This window comes from Sarcophilus harrisii, chromosome 4, assembly GCF_902635505.1.
Source record: "Sarcophilus harrisii chromosome 4, mSarHar1.11, whole genome shotgun sequence".
Taxonomy (NCBI): Eukaryota; Metazoa; Chordata; class Mammalia; order Dasyuromorphia; family Dasyuridae; genus Sarcophilus; species Sarcophilus harrisii.
This window is the reverse complement of record NC_045429.1, coordinates 13390001-13410915: the sequence shown is the minus strand read 5'-3', so window position 1 is coordinate 13410915 and position 20915 is coordinate 13390001. Positions and strand designations below refer to the sequence as shown.

Genomic DNA, 20915 nt, shown 5'->3' with positions numbered 1-20915 from the left:
ATCCCACCTCCCTGGGCATGATTGTTTTGTTTTCATCTGAGAATGGGAACTTCTGGCATGGAAAATCCTTGTGTGTATCGGAAACAAAACTTATTCCCAGGTTTACCTGGCTGAGAGCAAACCGCTCTCTGCTCTGCCGTCTTGCCGAGTCCAGATTCCACTTCTTGTTTGTGAAAGTTCCATGTGGTGTGGATTTCTCTTCTAGATTGGAAGATTAGTGATTGGGCAGAACGGCATTCTCTCCACCCCGGCTGTGTCCTGCATCATTCGGAAAATCCAAGCCATTGGCGGGATCATCCTGACAGCCAGCCATAACCCCGGCGGCCCTAATGGCGACTTTGGCATCAAGTTCAACATCTCCAATGGAGGTGAGTCCATTCGATTGTCGGTGGATGAGCCAATGGAGAATGACTAAGGAGACCTGGGTTCAAGGATGAGGTTCTCAGTAGGGTTCTCGATCCTTTTGTCCTTTTGCTTCCTTTGCTATGAAAACCAATAAGATCTTCATTCCTCTTTACCTGTTTGGGATCAATAATGCTACATTATAAGCATTATTATTATTATATTGTTATTATGAGGAAATGTGGAATTTGAAGGGGGGAAAAGCTAATACAAAAGGCATGAAATCCATCCAGCGTCATGAAAACTGAAGGGAGGCCCCAACATGTTGGATAGGATTCCTTGGTATGTGGTTTAGGTGGTTTAGTGTATAGAGTGCCAGGCTGGAGTCAGGAAGTCTTAACCTCTGTCTGCCTCAGTTTCCTCAACTGTAAAGTAGGGATAAGAATAGCATCTAACTCCCCAGATTATTGTGAAGATCAAATGAAATAATATTTCTGATGTTCTTGGCACCTAGTGGGTGTTTAATTAATGTTTGCTCCCTTTTCCTTCCCCCCTTCCAATTTCCAAAGGTGAGAGATTTCAGGTTTCCCTTCTCCTTGGTGACCTTGTATTATACATCACTTCAGGTTCTGGTCTCAGTTTCCTTGTTTGTAAAACAAGGCAGACGAACTCCAAGTTTCCTTTAACTCTAACTTGTGTGGTCTCCTTCCTAATGAACGTGACAACCCAATGAGTCACGTCCCCCGAAAGCCTGGTTCCCTCCATGCCCACCCCTCAGCAACCCGGGATTTGCTGTTTAATTCCAGGGCCGGCTCCTGAAGCCATCACGGAGAAAATCTTCCAGATCAGTAAGACGATTGAAGAATACGCCATCTGCCCGGACCTGAAAGTCGACCTCGGTGTCCTTGGGAAGCAGCAGTTTGACCTGGAGAACAAGTTCAAGCCGTTCACAGGCATGTACCACTCGTGGAGCTCTCTGGGCTCCCACTGATTCTGCCCTGGTAGGAAGAGAAGGCACAGTGACCTATGCAGCAGGATTCTGGGTCTCCCCGGAGAGAGAAGGCTGGGTCCCATGTCAAGGGTGCCCTGTTTGGGGATGAGCTTGCTGACCTTGAGTCAGACCTGGCGCCTCAGCTTGGTCCCCTCTCAAGTCAGGGCTGTATCCTCTCAGAGGTCCCTTTGAGTAACTTTGAACTTGACCTCTACAATGGATGAGGGTCCAAGGTTATGGGCAAACATCGGAGCCTCTGGGTAGCACAGTGGGTGGAATGGTGGAATGGTGGACATGGAGTCAGGGATGCTTTGGGGCAAAGGGGCATCGGTGGTGGGATGTGGAGACAGTTTTAGACCTTGAAGCAGCCGGGTAATGCCACGGAGCCAGACAGGGCTTAGACTCAGGAAACTCATGTTCTAATCCTAACTGAGACACTTCCCAGCTATGTGGCCTTGGGCCAGCCTCTGAGTATTTCTCAAACTCAGTTTCCTTATCTCTAAAATGGGGAGGTTGAACTCAGTGGGCTCTGAATCTAACCCTCCTTCTCTCATGCTCTGTGGCTCCCCTCAGAAAGGTGTCTGTAGCTCTGCAGGAGTTAACCTCTCGGTGCCCCAGATGATTCTGAAAGACTGGAAAGTGCTACCTGCGCTGGTAGAGGGCATTTCCTCATCTGGGAGGTCTCTATGAAATCGCAGCTCTCTCTCTTTGAAATAAAGGTCAGGCTTTAAAAAAAGAGTAAGTTTAAGTTTCCCGTTTCTCCGTCTTGTTTTATTTCCTTAGTGGAAATCGTGGATTCTGTGGAGGCTTATGCTACCATGCTGAGAAACATCTTTGACTTCAGTGCCCTAAAAGAGCTGCTCTCAGGCCCCAACCGGCTCAAGATCCGTATTGATGCCATGCATGGAGGTAGGAAATGACAGTCATGGTCACGAGGGCATGGGTGCCTGGCTTGGGTTTGGGTGACTGTGTATTCACAGTCTGGTCTGTGTGATCCTAGGCACATCACTGAACCTCTGTCTCAGTTTACTCATCTGTAAAATGAGAGGGTTAGACCCAAGGACCCCACAGCACCTTTTAGTTTTAAGTTTCTGATCCTATGAGTTTGAAAAACAAAACTTCAGACACCAGCTGTGTGACTCTGGGCAAGTCACTTAACCCTGATTGCCTCCAAAGAAAAGAAAAGAACAAAAAAAAAGAACCAAAAACTAAATTTTGATGAGATACAATATTATGAAACCTCTCTTTCAGTCAAAAAATACAGAACATTTTTTCTATACAGTGTCCTCCATCTTTCCCTAAGGGTCAGTCAGTTGCTAGAGATGGTAAATATTATCTTGAACCACCCAAATGCCCTTTCTTTGATGAAAGAAAGAACAAGTTGGTAATAGGAAAATCAGACTGTAGCCCTACTTCTCTTCCTCCTCTTCCTCTTCTTTCATTTTAAAGGTATCTCCTCATTCTTCTAAGTCAGCCTGGCAACTGTGGGTTAGTAATAAGTGGAAACCCAAAGCATTAGACATTTCTCCTTTTTACTCAAGGCCTGTGGCTATTGCGCAGCCTCCCACCCAACTTTGAGTTCAATGGCATCCTTCTTGATAGAAATCTTTTTTTTTTTTTTTTTTAATTTAATAGCCTTTTATTTACAGGTTATATGCATGGGTAACTTTACAGCATTAACAATTGCCAAACCTCTTGTTCCAATTTTTCACCTCTTACCCCCCCACCCCCTCCCCCAGATGGCAGGATGACCAGTAGATGTTAAATATATTAAAATATAAATTAGATACACAATAAGTATACATGACCAAAACGTTATTTTGCTGTACAAAAAGAATCAGACTCTGAAATATTGTACAATTAGCTTGTGAAGGAAATCCAAAATGCAGGTGAGCAAAAATATAGGGACTGGGAATTCAATGTAATGGTTTTTAGTCATCACCCAGAGTTCTTTCTCTGGGCGTAGCTGGTTCAGTTCATTAGTGCTCCATTGGAGATGATTTGGTTGATCTCGTTGCTGAGGATGGCCTGATCCATCAGAACTGGTCATCATCTAGTATTGTTGTTGAAGTATATAATGATCTCCTGGTCCTGCTCATTTCACTCAGCATCAGTTCGTGTAAGTCTCTCCAGGCCTTTCTGAAATCATCCTGTTGGTCATTTCTTACAGAACAGTAATATTCCATAATTTTCATATACCACAATTTATTCAGCCATTCTCCAACTGATGGGCATCCACTCAGTTTCCAGTTTTTAGCCACTACAAAAAGGGCTGCCACAAACATTCGTGCACATACAAGTCCCTTTCCCTTCTTTATAATCTCTTTGGGATATTAGCCCAGTAGTAACACTGCTGGATCAAAGGGTATGCACAGTTTGATAACTTTTTGAGCATAGTTCCAAACTACTCTCCAGAGTGGTTGGATTCATTCACAACTCCACCAACAATGCACTTGATAGAAATCTAAGGCTCTATTTTGTACATACTTTGTTTCTCCTCTCTCTCCCACTGGAACCTTGGACTCTGGATAGCTGGGTTCTGGTAAGTGATTTTTTGTCTCATCTGGCTGGAGCTCAGGCCTCTCCCTCATTTCTCAACCTCACAATGCCCTTGTCTATGTCTTCTCTTAACTCCTTTTTGATATTCTTTCCTGTGTGGTCTTCTCCCATTGGAGTATAAGTTCCTTACAGGCAGGGACTGTCTTCTGTATTTGTATCCCCAGCATTCAGCAGATGGTAAACATAATTAATGTTTTATCTTTATCTAATAAAGTATTGTTTTGGATGAGGAAGCCTGTTCCATTATTGAGCGATTCTAGTTATCGTTAAGTTCTTAATTTTGAGTTAATATCTACCATTGGATCCTTACGAAAAAGTATATTTTCTTGTTTTTTAAAGGCCAATCTTCTGCTAGAAATGTGCCTGGCAAAAAAAGAAGGGTTTAGAAAATACTTTTTGAATAATTGATTGAAATCTCGGTCAGTGAGTCCAACTTAATCAGGACAAAAATTCAGAGACAATAATGACTCCTATAGCCTATGATTGAAGCCCTCTGGTAGGCAGGAAACCTCAACATCTTTTTTTTTTCCCCTCTGTCTCATGTGGGTCAATGCTCAGGTGCTAATCATGATTCTTATTCCACCTCTGACCCCTATGGGAGTTTGATCTGCTCCATTTTTAACTTGAGCTGCTTTGTTCCTTCTCAGGTACCCTGATGGCCTTCACTTCCTGAGAACTCACCTTAATGATACTGAATTTGGTTAAGCTCATTGAAGTTCAGATCTCCTAAGCTCAAAGAGTTCTCCTGCCTCAGTTTCCCTAATAGTAGGGATGACAAGTGTGGGAGACCGTGCTTAGTGAACACCTACTGAAGCAGGCAGCCCTTTGTACTTTGGAGCAGCTCTCATAGTTAGCAATCTTTCCTGCCTCAAACTTAAATCAGCTTCCTGGCCACTTCCTTCAGCTTTTTCTGTTTCAGTCTTCAGGACCCTCCTAACACATGTGACTAAGAAGGAAAGAGGTTGCCTTTTAAACCCTAGGACCTCCCTAATTAAATTACTGATGTTCTTACCAAGAGACCCTTTGAGACCTTCCCCATTTATTCCAGTGCCGCTAGTCTCCCATTAGTCATTTGGGAGGGCGGCTCTTTTTCCGTGACTCATACAAGAAAGTAGGTCTCATCACCTGGCAGTAATCCTTTGTTTTTGACCCAAACCATGCTTCCTCAGCTTGAGCTCACATTTTATTTACCAGACTTGGCTCTAGAGCACTTTCAGTCGTGTCCAAAATTAAATCCATCCTCTAAGATGTCAACTTGCTTCCATTGTGGATATTTGGAAAGACGTGTCCCAGGTTATAAAGCCAAATAGGACTTATTGAGTGATTTCTAGGTGCCTGCCATCTAGGATGCTGGGGTCTGGCTAATAAGAGGATCTTGGGCCAGAAAACGTTTGCCCTGTCCTGTGAGCCCTCGGGGGCTTCGGAGGAGGAACTGGTGCCAGTGAATAGTTGTGAAATAACAGGGCCCAGGGAGCAACTGAGCAAGGAGTTGTGAAGTCCAAAGAATGGAGCTAAGAATTCATCTGTCAAATGAATCATCAAATCTAGGGGCGAGGCAGGAAAAGGAGGCGTCGGAGATTTGAATAGGATTTTATTCTTCCTTCCCCACCCCGTTATATGTCAAAAATTTATTTACTATTAATTTTTACAAGATTTTGAATCCCCAAATTTTTCCCTTCCTCCCTCCTTTCCCCTTCCAAAGATGTTAGCCAATTTAATATAGTTTGTACATGTGCTATCATGTAAAACACTTTTTCCATATTAGTCATTATTGTGAAAGAAACTGATCAAAAGGGAAAAAAACACAAGAAAGAATAAAGTGAATGGGGAAAAAAGTAGGCTTCAGTATCCATTCAGCTGAATTTTGGGTAGCATTTTCTCTTGTGAGTCCTTTGTACGCGTCTTGATCATTGTGTCGCTAAGAAGAGCTGCGTCCTTCATAGCTGATCATCACACCGTATACAGTGTTTTCCTGGTTCTGCTCATTTCACTTTGCATCAGTCTGTGTAAAGTAGTAGTTTCTTTGAAAACTATTCATTCAAATCCTTTGTGAACAAATCAACTCAGCAAACATTTACTACACACCTACTATGTGACAGATAAGTGATGAGATACAGTGAAAAGGACCTTTTGGGGGGTAAAGATTATTTTGGGGATCCTTGGTGGCTGACATAGTATCTGGCACATAGAAGGCACTTAACAAGGCTTATTGGATTGAATGGGTTTGAACTCCTGATTTTGTTCATTAATATTCCATGCACGTATGCCCTTTTTCACCCATCATCTGTATTGAAAGCTTCTTTACACCAGGTTAGAGTATAAAACTTCCACCTGTTTCCAATAGCTCTGATCAATCAGCCAGGCAATGAGTATTTGTTAAGGGCCTACTATGCGCCATCCTGCTGTCTGCTGAGAATACAAAGACAAAAGTAAACAGTTCCTGCCTTCAAGGAGCTTCTCTTCTCTTAGGGGAGAGCCATATACAGATCCAGGTATTGATGAGACATATGCAGAGCAAGTAAAACATTTGCAGTTTTATGTGTGATCATCTTTTTCATTATATTAAGTTATGGAAATGCTCCTTTTATTCCTTAAGTTAAAAATAAAATAAATGAAAATTTAAAAAAAGAAAAGAGAAGGAATGAGTTAAATTCACTTAAAGATATTAATTTTCACAATCGATTTGTTTTCCTTTCCTGCCTTGTCCAGTTGTGGGGCCGTACGTTAAGAAGATCTTGTGTGAAGAGCTTGGTGCTCCCGCCAACTCAGCCGTCAACTGTGTCCCTCTGGAGGACTTTGGGGGCCACCACCCTGACCCGAACCTGACCTACGCAGCTGATCTGGTGGAGACCATGAAGAGCGGGGAACATGACTTTGGGGCCGCCTTTGATGGAGACGGGGTGAGTCGATTCCTTTCAGTTCTAGTTGGGCTCAGTGCCATGGGTTTGAAGATATGGGCATACTGTCAGAGTAGGTCCTAGTGCTTCCATTCTGATGAGGGAAATCATATGTACATGTTGAAGTAAATCCCAGGATAGAAACAATATGGGGCAACACTGACACTTGTGGAGGAAGGGAGAGTGAATTCTGAAGGACTTTGGGGGGATCCTAGGAGGTGGATGAACATAGGAGATGAACATTTACCATTTATTGACCTTGTCCCCTCCCCTTATAAAACAAAACATGGTGCAGGCTGGGTTTTATCCCAGAATGGCTGAACACTGTCCTTGACATCGGGGAGAGCCCATGCATTCACCCCTGACACTTCTGGTCCTCCTGACACTTCTAGTCCTCCTGGCTCTGTGACCTTGAGCCAGCCTACAGTGTATGGCAGACTGGCAGAGATGTCCGAGGCTTTCTAGTGCCACCTTTGCCCGTCTCTGTAAGATATGGACTCTGAACCAGTCTGGTATCTGCAGGGAAATCTTTGGAGCCAGCATGGCCTGGGGTCAAATCCTACCTCTGACATATATGAGAGCTATGACTCTGGGTGACATTTCTCATCTCAGGGTCCCAGGAAACTCTAAGGCTTACAGATGGCCAAGCAGACATTGATCTGCCTTGGTGGAGGGAGTTCCCTCATCACGGAAGTCTCCATGACCATGAAATCACAAGTTTGGACCAAAAAGAAATTCTCTTTTCTGTTTGTATCTCCAATGTTTAGCACAATACTTGGCACATTGTAAAGTTTTTTTTTTTAATTTAAAATTTATCCTTTTATTCTTTCATATTAAATACAAAAATCATTTTAAACATTGTTTTTAAAAATTTTTTTGAGTTCCAAATTCTCTCCTTCCTTTCCCCACTTCTTGAGAAGGCAAAACTTGGGGATAGATTATCCACTTGCAGTCACACAAAACACGTATGATTCCATCATTACTCAGAGACCATCAGTTATTTCTCTGGAAGTGGATAAAACATTGTAAGTTTTTAACATAGGTTTTTACCTGTTCATTCTTTTCTATTAATTGAGCTGAAGAACTGATCCTTTAATTTTCCACTTTGCCCAATTCCCACAGGAGCTACTTGTTTTTTCCTTAGAACTTATTGCTAAGCACAATGTTTTAAGATCCAGATTAAAGGACTTATGAGGTTATGGCGGCCCATTCTCTTTGTTGTACAGAAAGGAAAACATGTCCAGAGAGGTTGGGGCAGGGGGGGTCATGGATTTGGAACCTGAAAGGACCTGGAGGGTCAGGGGAACTTAATAACCGAAAGTTACATGCTTAGAAAGCAGCCGGAGCACATTTTGAACCCAGATCTTTGGTACATCCTTTCTGGTACAACATGCTCCTCCTTCCTACCTTTTCATGAGTGAATATGAAACAGTTTATCTTTAAGAAAAAGAAACAAAGTATTTTTTAGCGCTTCCTATATAAAAAGCCCCTGTGCTCAGTCCTGGGGCTACCGATGGACTCAGCCAGTCTCTGCTCTCGGGGAGCTCACTCTCTAGAAGATGACAGAGGTAGTGATCTTTTCATAATTATGCTTTACATATCGTGTCTCTCTGAGACACATGTAGTCACTTGTCAGAAAGATAATGATGACATACATTTATGTAGTACTTGCCTTGTTTGGGGCAGTGATTAGCTCTTTATAAATATTTTTGATTCACACAACAACCTTGGGTAGTAGGTGATATGATTATTGCCACTTTACAAATGAGGAAACTAAGGCAGTCAGAGCTTAAGTGACTTGCCCAGGATCTCCTGGCTAGTAAGTACCTGAGGCTGGATTCCAGACTCCAAACCACCTCGCTACCTCCAGACAATCCCTTGGGAAGGTTTTGTCCTGAGCTGTCTATTGGATTGGGGGCAGAGCCTTCTGCAAATAGAGATCCCATCTTTAAAGAAATCTACTTTCCAATCTCAATAGACTTTGGACAAAAAATGTCATCTGTAACCAGAGAAAGAACTGAGGAGACTGTTTTTTTATTTCTTTTATTTTTTTATTTTTATTTTTTTGTTTTTTGTTGTTTGTTTGTTTGTTTGTTTGTTTTGCTGAGGCAATTGGGATCAAGTAACTTGCCCAGGATCACACAGCTAGGACATTTTAAGTGTCTGAGATCAGATTTGAACTCATCTTCCTGACCTCAGGACTGGAGACTGAATATAAATCCACACATGTCATGTTCACTTCTTTTTTTCTGTTTTTTCATGTCTCCCATGATTTTCCCTTTGGCTCTGATTTTTCTCTCCCAACATAATTCATAAAACAATGTGCATTAAAAATAAACTAAAAAAAAATAAAGAAATCTGCTTTTAAACAAAAAGAAAGAGAGAAAAAAAAATCTCCTTTCCTCCCATAAAGGATGGCTTCAGGGACCATCAAACTGGGTAAACATCTCCCACTCCCTCTGTCATCGAAGTCTCATTTCTTCTAGGCCAGAGGAATGGTGGGTTTCTGAGATGGGAAAAGGTCTTGGGGGTTAAAGGTTAGCAGGTCCTGAGAGGCAGCGGGAGAGAAGAGAGCTTCTAGCTCTGGCTGAGTTTGTTTCTGCATTTTAATTGGAAACATTTTCCGAACTGTACGCCATTGATGGAAGGCTTGGCACGGTGGGTGCCATAAAAACCCAGGGAGCAACAAACGTCCAATGGAGAAGGAATTTATCCATTTTCCATTTTATAATTTTATTGCGAAAAATTATTTTTGCTGAAGCCAGGCCCCTCCATCCCCTTTTTAAAGTTCATACAGTTTGATGCAAATGCCTTCCTTTCCATGCCCTTTCTCCCCAAGGATCGAAACATGATTCTGGGAAAGCACGGATTCTTCGTTAACCCTTCGGATTCCGTGGCCGTCATCGCCGCCAACATCTTCAGCATTCCCTACTTTCAGCAGACGGGCGTTCGGGGCTTTGCCCGCAGCATGCCCACCAGCGGGGCCCTGGACCGGTGAGTGCCCCCTCGGGAAGGGCTTGGAGGGAGGGCAGGGCGACCCAGCATTCCCAGCATCCCTGCACCGAACCCGGCAATTCTGACAACTTCCTTTCCCCAGAACGGGAAGGGCTGCTTAGCGGCAGCCACCTGGCAACCCCCGGGCTCATGCACAATGCTCTACGGGCTTTTGTAGCCCTTTCCTACCTCTCCAGGGATCCCCACCCCGTGATCCAACAACAGGAGGCTTCAGCTCCCAACCCCATTCACGGCTTTTCACTGGGGATCCTTCAGTCCCTGGAATGCTCTCCCTCCTCGCCCCGCTGAGGAGAAGGGGAGGGTCTGAGTGGCTGCCATTTTCTCATGTTTGGTTTATGGGCCCACTCGGCTTATCCAGCATCTAACGGGGACCCTACGGCCCTGTGGCTTTGAGGGCTTTTCCAAAATTTTTTATTTGAAGCAAACCGAAAGGCCACATTTCCCTAAATGGTTCTAGAAAGCTCTTGGGTCTACAAAGCATCTTTATATTATCCCAACCATCCTGGAGACAGGTGCTATTATTACATGTCCTTTGCACATGAGAAAACTGAGACCAATGGAGGTTAAGTTGATTGCTCATAGTCAATCCATCAATTAAGAACCATTTATTAAGCATGTGCCAGGCTTTGTGCTAATTCTTGGAGCTACAAAAAGAGGCATGAGATAGTCCCTGCCCAAAGAGCTTATGATTCAATATAACATGTGAACAAATATATACATATATATATATATATATATATATATATATATATATATATGGAGTAAGAAGGCTGGTCATGCAACTAGTAAGTGCATGACCATTTCTGTGGAGCAATGGCTCACTCTTTCTTGACCACCTCCTTCCCCAGTGGGGACAGTACAGACTGTGGTCCGGAGGCTCTGTGGTAGAATCGGGTCCACTCCTGTATATCAGCTCAGGGGGTGCTGGGACTAAAACGACTGGGACTTCCCTCTTCCCGTGAACCCCGTCTCCTTCCCAACGTGATGCAATTTTCCCGGGCCTCTGCAGGGTGGCCAACGCTACAAAGATCACTTTGTATGAAACTCCAACGGGCTGGAAGTTTTTTGGGAATCTGATGGATGCAAACAAGCTGTCCCTCTGTGGGGAGGAGAGCTTCGGCACGGGTAAGTCAGCACTGCTGGTCTGTAAACACTGAAAGGTTAGACTGGTGGTGGCCGGACAGAAATAGCCACGGGGCTGGATGCCCCCTCCCCGAGAGCCCATTTATTTATAACTGCCCTGGCTGGAAGCTCCCCCTCTGAAAAGCTCTTGATCACCCAGAAAACGTGTTCCTCATATACCCCCCCCATCACCGAGGGCAGGAAGTTTGGGGGCCTCCCCCACCCATCCCGAGCCCAAACACATTCTTCATCCTCCCGGTGGTCAGGAAAAAAATACAGAGGCTGAGGAAAGTTTCTCGTTTTTCTTTAAGGAGCGGTTTCAGCACAGCCTTAAATCTTCCTCTTTAATGGACCTAAGTTTTCTCTAATAACAATGTTATGATTTATTACCATTAAATGAAGGGAGGGTGGGAGGGCCGAGCGAAGTTGCTAGGCAACCGTTAAGGGTACTCTGGTCTCAGCCCAGAGCTGATGGGAACCAGTTTAGCCACGGACTAGTGGCCCTTCTCCTACCTGCAAAGTGCCTTCCAACTATGTCTCTTTGCACTCTCACAGCCAGCCTGAGCACTGGGTGCTATTATCCATCCCCATTTTATAGGCAGGAAAGTAAAAGTGGCCAGAGGCTAAATGACTTGACTGGGGTTAAATATCAATTACTAAGAAAATTTGAAATCGGGTCTTTCTGCCTCGAGGTCTATACCAGGTAGCTGTGTGTCTGCTCCCCAAAATGCACCGGCTCTTCCTGCAACCAAATCGAACTTTTGATTATAGGATCGTTCAGTCAATCAACAGGCATTTCTTAAGCACCTACTATGTGCCAGGCACAGGACTGAGTGCTGTGGATACAAAGAAAGACAGAAATCCCCTCCCCGCCAGGCTTCGAGGCCCTCACATTCTAATGGGAGAAACATCATGTAAACAATTCTATACAGACAAGATGGGTTCATATGTATGTGGTTATATGTCTATGGAATAAAATATAAATATATGTTATGGATAATATATTGCTATAACAACATAGGCTATATTTCCATATATAAACAAATGTATAAACCCATATATTTAAGTTTAATGCATTTAAATGATGTAATAATTTAACATATATATTTATGTAAAAAATAGATATAAAATACATGAATATCTCTTGGATGTATATAGTTGTTTGCATGTTGTCTCTCCTACAGACTGTGAGTATATATGCTTATATAAAAATATATAAGTATATAAATATATGTACTAAATAAGTTACATATAACACATATGTTTATAACTTAAATATATACTCAATACACTATATATTATATATAACAGGTATATTTATGAATAAATAAATATATATCCTAATGGGAGATATGTATATATTTATACATCTACAATACGTATGCATATATATATATATGCATATGTATCCATGTATATATACAATATATAACTAAAATATAAATTTATGTATAAGTGTATATATACCTCATTCTAAAGGGAGACATATATATATACACAGATTTCTAAATATATCTGCCTATGTGTGTGTATGTATATGTATATGTATTTATGTGTATTCACACATATAAAATTCAAACCCTGACTGTAAGCTCAGTGCTCCATTCACTTGTCCCATTGCCTCTTGCAAAGGGATACCGGCTTATTGACTTTGGCTGATGAACAGCCTCGGCCGGGCAAGCAGGAAAAAAGAGCAGTGTGTTGTAGTGGAAGGAGCTCTGGATTTTGCGTTGAAGGAGCTGGACTGGCATCCTAGCTCTGCCATCATGAAATGTGTTGCCCTTGCTCAAATAATTTCACCTCTCATCTTCCTCATCTTTAAAATGAGGTGATTGGTTTTCCAATCAAGGGTTTTTTTATTTAAGAGATACAAGGAACTGATTCAGATTTATATGTATACAAACCATTTCAAAAGCAATTTTCAAAGGAAGAAATCCAAGCCACAAACAACTGTGTAAGGATAAATGTAATCACTAATAATGAGAGAAATGCAAATTAACTTCACTCTTGGGTTCCACCTCATACCCTTCAGGTGGGTAATTCTCCAGAAAAGGAAAAAGATGTCTTTTGAAAGAATTATGGGAAAGTAGACATACTTATTCCCTGTTGGCAGAGCTGGGAATGGGTCTAGTTATTTTCTAAGAGCATTTGTGACTCTTATGCCATTTGACTCAGAGAGTACCATGAGCAGCTTATCGTTTCAGATGTCAGATCAGATGTATCGTAGATCAAAGAAAGAGGGAAAGGACCCATGGGTACAAAAATCTTCTTTTGTAGTGAAACCAGCTGGAACCCAAAGGGTGCCACTTAATTGAGGTGATGACTAAATAAATTGTGGAATAATACATGACTAAAGGAACAGTTTCAGAGAAACTTGGGAAGACCCACAGGAACTGATGCAGAGTGATGTGAGCAGAACCAGATTAAAAAATGTATACGATAACAACAACTTTGTAAATGTAAATTTGAGGAGGGAGACTCCATTGATGATCCCATAAAAGTAACTACCTTTGTCAGGTAACAAGACTTTTTGACTGGATCAGTGATTTAAAACCTATTTGAGTCAATAAAAATCACTCCACAAAAACTATTGGAGCTCAAAAGCTGCCAGTGAAGGGATGTAGGTTGGAGCCATGGGTAGAGAAGGCAGATTCGGACCCTCTGGCATTGGTAACAGAAGCCTCTGGTCCCTTGCCACTGGTGTACTTGTTTTTCTCAAGGACTGAGCAAAGGCTTAAGAAAAAAAATCCCCCCACAACTTTCTGTCCTCTCTTTCTCTCGATTTTAACATTATTCATAGATCTCTAGCAAATCTCTACCACAAAAAGGCCAGAGATAGATATAAATGGGGATTAAGACAGAAAGACCTGGCCTTAGTCGAAATGTCAGGAATTTTGCTAAGTGGGGTTTTGGAATAATTATGATTGAACTTATACTTTTTATCTTAAAAAAAAAAAAAAAAAAGAAACAACTCCTTAAAATCTCAGAGAAAGGACCAAGTGGACTTTAGGGCCCATTATACTGCCTCTAGATTTACAACCAAATAATTATAATAATTTGTTAGTGTTGCTCAGTCATTTTTCAGTCATATTTGACTTTCTGTGATCCCATCTGGGGTTTTCTTGGGCCAGAATACTGGAGCAGTTTGCCATTTCCTTCTCCAGCTCATTTTACAGATGAGGAAACTGAGGCAGACAGGTTGAAGTCATTCAGCCAGGGTCACACAGCTAATAAGTGTCTGAGGCTGGATTTGAATTCAGGAGGACCTAAATTCAAATCTAGGTTTTCTTGACTCCACACCCAGGACTCTATCCACTGAGCCACCTAGCTCCCCAGTTGTTATAATCGGGTGCTACACAAAAGAAAGCCACCTTTGAAAGGCTTGAAAGTAGTGCTCCATGCTGTGATATTCCAGGGCCCTGGTGATAAAGCATGTTAGTCACCTCTTGGCAGAGAAGCAATGAGCTCAAGATGCAGAATGAGATCAACGGTTTTGGACCTAGGCAATGTGGCAGGTTGGTTGCCTGGCTGTGCATTTTTGTTAGAAAAGGCTTTGTTTTTCTTCCTCTTTTCTTCTATTTGGTTTGAATGGGAGCCAGGGATAGAAAAGAAAAAAAAAAGAAAGAAAGAAAAGAAAAGAGAGTCATTGAAACATTGTTATTATTATTGTTGTATTTTGGCAAGGCAATTGTAATTGTGACTTGCTCAGGATCACCCAGCTAGTAAGTGTTAAGTACCTGAGGCTGGATTTGAATTCAGCTCCTCCTGACTGCAGGACTTGTGCTCTATCCACTGCCCCATCTAGCTGTCCCTGAAATATTATTTTTCAAACCCACAGAAGAGAATAGATGAAAGGCCAGAAAGAATCACAGACAGATGGGATAACTTTGAAAGTTACACACTTAATTGAGTATGTATTTAAAAAGAAATAACAGGATCTACAAAAGAGATTGGCAGTTTCACTTATGATATAATTTTCTGCCGTACAACTACATTACATGGATGCAAACACCTAGCTTTTTTGGTGCTTTGAGTCAGACTTGTTTTTAAAACGAGAAGGTTGGACTCCATGACCACTGAAGTCTTGACCAGCCCTGGACCTGTGGGTCTGAGGTTGATGTCATTGATGTCATTGTGGGTCTGAGGGTTGATGGACCCTCTGAGTCCAGCACAAGCCTGCAGGTCCTTCACTTCTTTCCAAGGGAATGAGCTATTGGATATCGTGGAGGGAGCGGTTTATTCACCTGTCTTGGAAGTTTTGATAGCATTCTGCCCAGCACAAAATGTTGCGTTTAGTGGGAACTATTCTGAAAGACTCCTTGGCCATCCCATCCATGAATCAAATCATAAAGTAAGTCTCTGGCTGGTAGGAACTGGAGCCTTTTAAGAAGGAAAGGTGAGACTCAGGGTTGGGTAACTTCCATTAAGCCAACTAGACAAATACCACTGATACTGTAGATGCTTAAACAGCAATTCCAAGGGCAAGGAGCCATTGCTTTTCCCTCCCTCAGCCCCAAAAGTGCCAGATATGTGATATTGCTCCGGGACAAATGCCTGATTGACCTCTCTGGCCTTCCTCTGCTGGGAGACCTCCAATATTATGGTATTTAGATATCATGAAGAAGAAACCTATGACCACTGTTATTATTGAACTTTCTACAGTATCTAGCACTGTGCTAGTGAGTGGTCAGCCCTGAGAAGTTAAATTAGAGCCATTCCTTTTGGATTGGGGTTCCCATTGTTTTCTAGGGCTTTGCTTTTGGCCCTCTTTCTGTTTAATCTTTTTTTAATCAGTGGCTTGAAGAAAAATCATAGAAACCAGGATAGATAACATGAAAGATGGAGATAGATTCTGTATCAGAATCAAGATCAGGAAAATCTCATGAGCCTCGAACAATGGGCCAACTCCAGCAAGCTGAAACTGAGTGAAAGCATTGTAAAGAGATTTCTTGTGTCCGCACAGGTCATTTAACCCATTGTTTCCTTGGATTCAGACAGTGAATTGTCTAAGGGATAAGATATAGTACAAGACCTGGTGCTTTTAGTTAATTGTAAATATATAAAGGGTTTTGATTTTGTCACTGTAAGGGGTCTTCGCTACCACCTCAGATAGCAATCCTCGGCATGGAAAGGGGAGTTGTCTTCCTCAGTGATAATCGATTGGAAGTGTCAGGGCAGGATTTGAATCCATGTCTCCCTTATTTCAGAGCCAACACTATTCAATATTATCTCCAGGCGTTCCCCCAGGAGCTCCAAATATTTTCATTTACATTTTTTTATTAAAGCCTAAACATTAGCAGTCATCAACATTTCAGTATACATGAACAGAAAAGAGAATTGTATGGTTAGTACAAGATAATAGTGTGACGTGGTGACCAAAATAAGCCAGTTCAGTTGTAGACTCATTAATTGAAGTCTAATCTGACTAAAGATGCTCAAGAGCATCATGAGGAATGAAGGACGGTCCTTTACAAAATGCAAATGGAAGAGGGATCCTTCTGACAGATAAAATCTAATCACTAAACATTTAAGTACCTACTATGCTCCTGTTTGCAGATGACAATTTGTTGATCCCTTCAAGCCAAGAATTCTACAGGGCTTTCACAGGGGGATTCTAGGCCATCAGAATGGATCCACCTAATAATCCTAATGAAACCAAAATGGATGAAGAATCCCTATTTTCTGAATTAAGTTATAACTTAGTGAATGGAATTGGACAAATAAACCACTGACTGAGTACATTGATAACTGTTATCTTATAAAGTCTCTACTACAGAGAGTGAGCTGGATTGCTTTGGGGGCAAACATGGCCACAAAGGAAATTGTGTCAAGATTGGTTCCTGAAATGAATATGGGATCAGGAAGTAAAGGGAATGCTTGATGGTGGCCGTCCAGGTGTTTTGCTCAGAAGCATCTGACTGATAGAGAAAATGTTGACTGTTAAGAGTAGAAATAGCAAGGTAGCACAGAAGGTCACTTCTAAAGGTTGCCAGCGCTCAGAACAGACGCGCAGGAAGCAGCCACAGTGCAGACACAGCACCTGTTTTGCTGTTGACAATGGATGATCTGCTCTGAGGGGAGATTGCATTAGACCCTCCTAGAGTTTCAGTGTAGCAAATGAGACTGAAATGAAATTTGCTTCAATTCCAATAGAAGCTCGGTGGCTAATCGGGAACAGTTGTTTGGCATTGAAGGGATGAGAAGATGAGGTGGTTTCAAGTTGCCTGTTGTGGGACATTGATGAGTTTCATAAATTAGGTTGGATTTCACACCTTATAAAAATCAGAAATTGGAAGAAAGATGAAAGTAACTGGGTGAGAGTGTTGATAAAGATACAAATACAAATTAAAACTGTTTCTGGCCCCCAAAGAACATACTTTTGTTCTATTTGAAGGAGTGTTGGCACAGCACATAAAAAGATAAAAATAAATATGATAATTTGAGAAGGGAGACAGAGCTGAAAGTTACAGGAAGATGTGAAAAAAGGGCTTCTAGAAGGAGATAGCAATGAAACCTTGAAGGAAGCGAAGGATGCTAAGAGGCAGAGTTGAGGAGGGAGAACATGCAAAATGTGGACCCTGCTAGTATCAAGGGCACAGAAGCAGGAGACTAGCAAGGAGCACAGTTTGGATGGCACAGAGATTACATGAAGCCTAGAAGGGCTGTTCCAGCTGGGTCTGGAAAGGCTTTAGATTGCCATCAGGGGGATTTGTCTTGGAGCCATTGAAGGCTGTTCATTTAGCATGTGATAATATGGTCGTGCTTCTGCTTAAGACAGATTATTTGGGCATCTATAGGGAGATTAAAACGAGGAGAGAGAGAGAATGGAATCTGGGAATCCAATTAAGAGGACGTTGCAATGTCAGACTGAGTGAGGGGACGAGGTCCTAGACCAGGCACCTGGCCACGTGAGGGCAGCCATGGGGGTAGAATCCACACGACTTTGACCACAGTTTGGAAAAGTCAAGGATGACCCTTCTATGTGACTGAAAGGTTGCAGGGTTCCTTCAACAGCCAGAAAATTTGGGCAAGAAATGGCTTTAGAGAGAAAAACGATGAATTCTGTTTTGTACCCACTGAGTGTGAGCTGTCTGGGCAGCCAGTTGAAGATGTCCAGTTGGTGCCTTTTGGCTAAAGCTCAGATGGGAAACTGTGGCCTGGATGGACAGATCTGAGAGATACTTATATGCAAGAGATTTTTGAACACAAAGCATAGATGCTTGTTGGGTTGGAGTGATGAGGAGAGCAAGTTTCCTGTGATGTACAAGATCTCCATCTATTTTAGCTTCCTATCTCTGACAGACCTAACTCATTTTGGATTTAGCAAGTTCTGTTTGAAATTCTGTTTCTAGTGATGGCCACCTCACTGCTTCACAAAGCAGCCCATTCTGAGGGTCAGATAATAATTCCTCACAATTTGTACTAAATATACAATTTTATTGAAAATCGGTATGGTTGGTTTTTGTCTATTATTTTGGTTTCTGAATAAGTGATGGAACTTCCTTCCTTCCTTCCTTCCTTCCTTCCTTCCTTCCTTCCTTCCTTCCTTCCTTCCTTCCTTCCTTCCTTCCTTCCTTCCTTCCTTCCTTCCTTCCTCTCTCCCTCCCTCCTTCCCTCTTTCCCTCCTTTCCTCCCTCCCTTCCTTCCTTCTTTTTCTTGCTTTTCTATATCTCTAATTTTTTTCTCCCCTTCCTTTTCTCTTTATTATCTGTCTCCATCTCTCTCTCTCTCTGTTCTTTCTGCTTCTCTGTCTCTGACTTTGTTTCCCTGTCTCTCCCTCCCTCCTTCCCTCCTTCCCTCTCCCCTCTCCTCAGAAATGTTGCTTTTCAGTTCTTCAAGGTTAATTATTTTTTTAAGCAAGTTGCGTGGCTCCATCCCTGAAGTTTGCTGGGATGGGTGCAGCTGTACATATTTAACTGAACTTTTGATCTACTTATTTATAGCTGAGTTATTCCCACCCCACAATTTGCATGTCAGGAGGCTCTTTGCAGCGTCCCCAGAAAGGCTGAGGAGCTGCCTGAAACCTTCAGGGACTGGAGTTCTGTAGCTTGCTTGGAGGAAAGTATGATTGATTTTGTTAATTTTCTAGTCCCTGGTGGCGGTTACTTTATATACGCCACCTATTAATTTATGGGGCTTTCAAAATGAGGCTATTGAAGTCCAGGCGGCCAGTAAAAACGGAGGGGGAAAACATCCTTCCCTTGGAATTGTGCCCTTTTGGAGGGATCGGCGCCCGCCTCCTGGGGGGCAGTGGCTCAGCTCTCCTAGGCTAGCCTTTTGGGGAGCAGGGCTCATTCTTCATTACTGCAGCACCTGTGGGGGAAGAGGTCTACTACAATGGTGGGAAGTCCTTGGGGGTTGTGCCATTTACCAGCCAGGTGCTCCTAAGGCAGTTTGCTTCCAGCTCTGAAACTGTTTCCCTTTCTGTAACACAGCAGGATTGCCTAAGATTGCTGGATGATTCCTTCAGAACTATGAAGCCCTGGAGGCCCTTATATAACTCTCATTTTGCCCAGTTTTGAGTCTCTCTGACCTCACTCTTCCAGAGTGAGGCTGATTTTGTCTAAGGGCACAGAGATGTCCCTATGTCAAAGGGATTTTGTTTGGGAGGTGGTGGTGGAGTTTTCTGGTACTATAGGTTTGAGTCCCACCCTTCTCCCCATCTCTGCTAGGTCTCTTTACCTGCCTCCCCCCACTTTAATTGCCAATGATTAGCTTCCCAGATCCATTTAAACAACCAACCTCAATTAGTTTTTAGTTTTTAGAAAGGGATTTTTAGCAAGAACAGATGAATAAACATTCCCCTGACCCCCAGCATGAGGGGAGCACACTCTCCCCTTTACCTCCTCAATCTCCAGGAAGGAGGGGCTCATCTTAATGCAATTTCTTTCTAGCATTGGGCCTCAAGTTTTCTTCCTAATGTGGTGTGAGCCCTTGTCTTAGATGACACTGGGCTGAGGGCCTTAGGTCCCAACCCACTGGCTGCAAATCCATCATAGATTCTATTCCCAAACCCCCTGGTAGTTTACGCTCCAAAATGCACTTGGCCATTGCTTCCAATCTCTTTCATCCAAACAAAAGGACAAAATCCTAAAGCAGAGATCTGAGGGTCCTAATCAGGGGCCACTTGGGATTGGAGTCTCATCTTGGAAGGGCCCTTCACATTGTCTCTTTTCTCATGGAATGACATCAGGAAGGAAGGGATCAAGCCATAAAGGAGGAGACTCAGGTTGACTAGGATTCTAGAATGTACCTTTGGTTCTAGCCATATACATTTAATCTCTCTTCTATGTGGCAACCCTTCAGATGTTCGAATTTGGCACATGGCTCCCTCCAGTCTTCTCGAGCCACACAGCTTCTCTTTAACTCATCCTCATGTAACCCAGCCTCAAGTCTTCCTCCTCTAGACAATATTGTGGACCAAAAATGTGGTCCCCAATAACTGAATTTATTCCTCCAGACAGATTCTACTGTGGGCAGAGACGAGTGGGACCATGGGAGCAAGGACCTCCCATTCTGGAAGTTCCACCTCTTACTGCAACCCAAGACCCCATTAGAGTGTTTGCTTGGCACACTGCCACTGCTGACCATTTACAAAATTCACTAAATGCCTCGGATCTTCCAATAATTTACCATCTAGCCAGCCCTTCCCCATCTTGACTCATGTGGTTGACTTTATGAACCCAAGTGCAAGACCCCCTTTGCTCTATCGAATTTCTTCTTCTGGATCAAAGAAATTCGATGGAGCAAAGGGGGTCTTGCACTTGGGTTCATTGTGTTCATTGTGTTGGAAATCCCTCCGAGTTTACCAACACATGAGCACGGCATCCCTTCCTTTATCCAAGTCATCATTCTGACTATTCTGGATCCTCCCAAATATTCTCCATCTTCTCCCACTAGGCCAAGCATGTGGCCAGACCATCCCAGGGCATGGACTCATGTCCTCCGCCATCCTGGGTGCTCTCCTTTCATACTCTCCTGCTTCTCAA

The 20915-nt window shown here is 42.8% G+C and overlaps 1 protein-coding gene across 2 annotated transcripts in view; it reads left to right on the top strand.

The window, feature by feature from the left end:
* PGM1 (phosphoglucomutase 1) overlaps positions 1-20915 on the top strand; it is a 62007-nt gene that overhangs the window by 33191 nt on the left and 7901 nt on the right. For both annotated transcript variants that reach the window (XM_031968982.1, XM_031968981.1), the window contains exons 2-7: positions 206-368; positions 1149-1295; positions 2117-2242; positions 6602-6792; positions 9629-9783; positions 10814-10929. In XM_031968982.1, coding sequence (XP_031824842.1) covers positions 206-368; positions 1149-1295; positions 2117-2242; positions 6602-6792; positions 9629-9783; positions 10814-10929 — 898 coding nt within the window. The remainder of the gene's footprint in view (positions 1-205; positions 369-1148; positions 1296-2116; positions 2243-6601; positions 6793-9628; positions 9784-10813; positions 10930-20915) is intronic.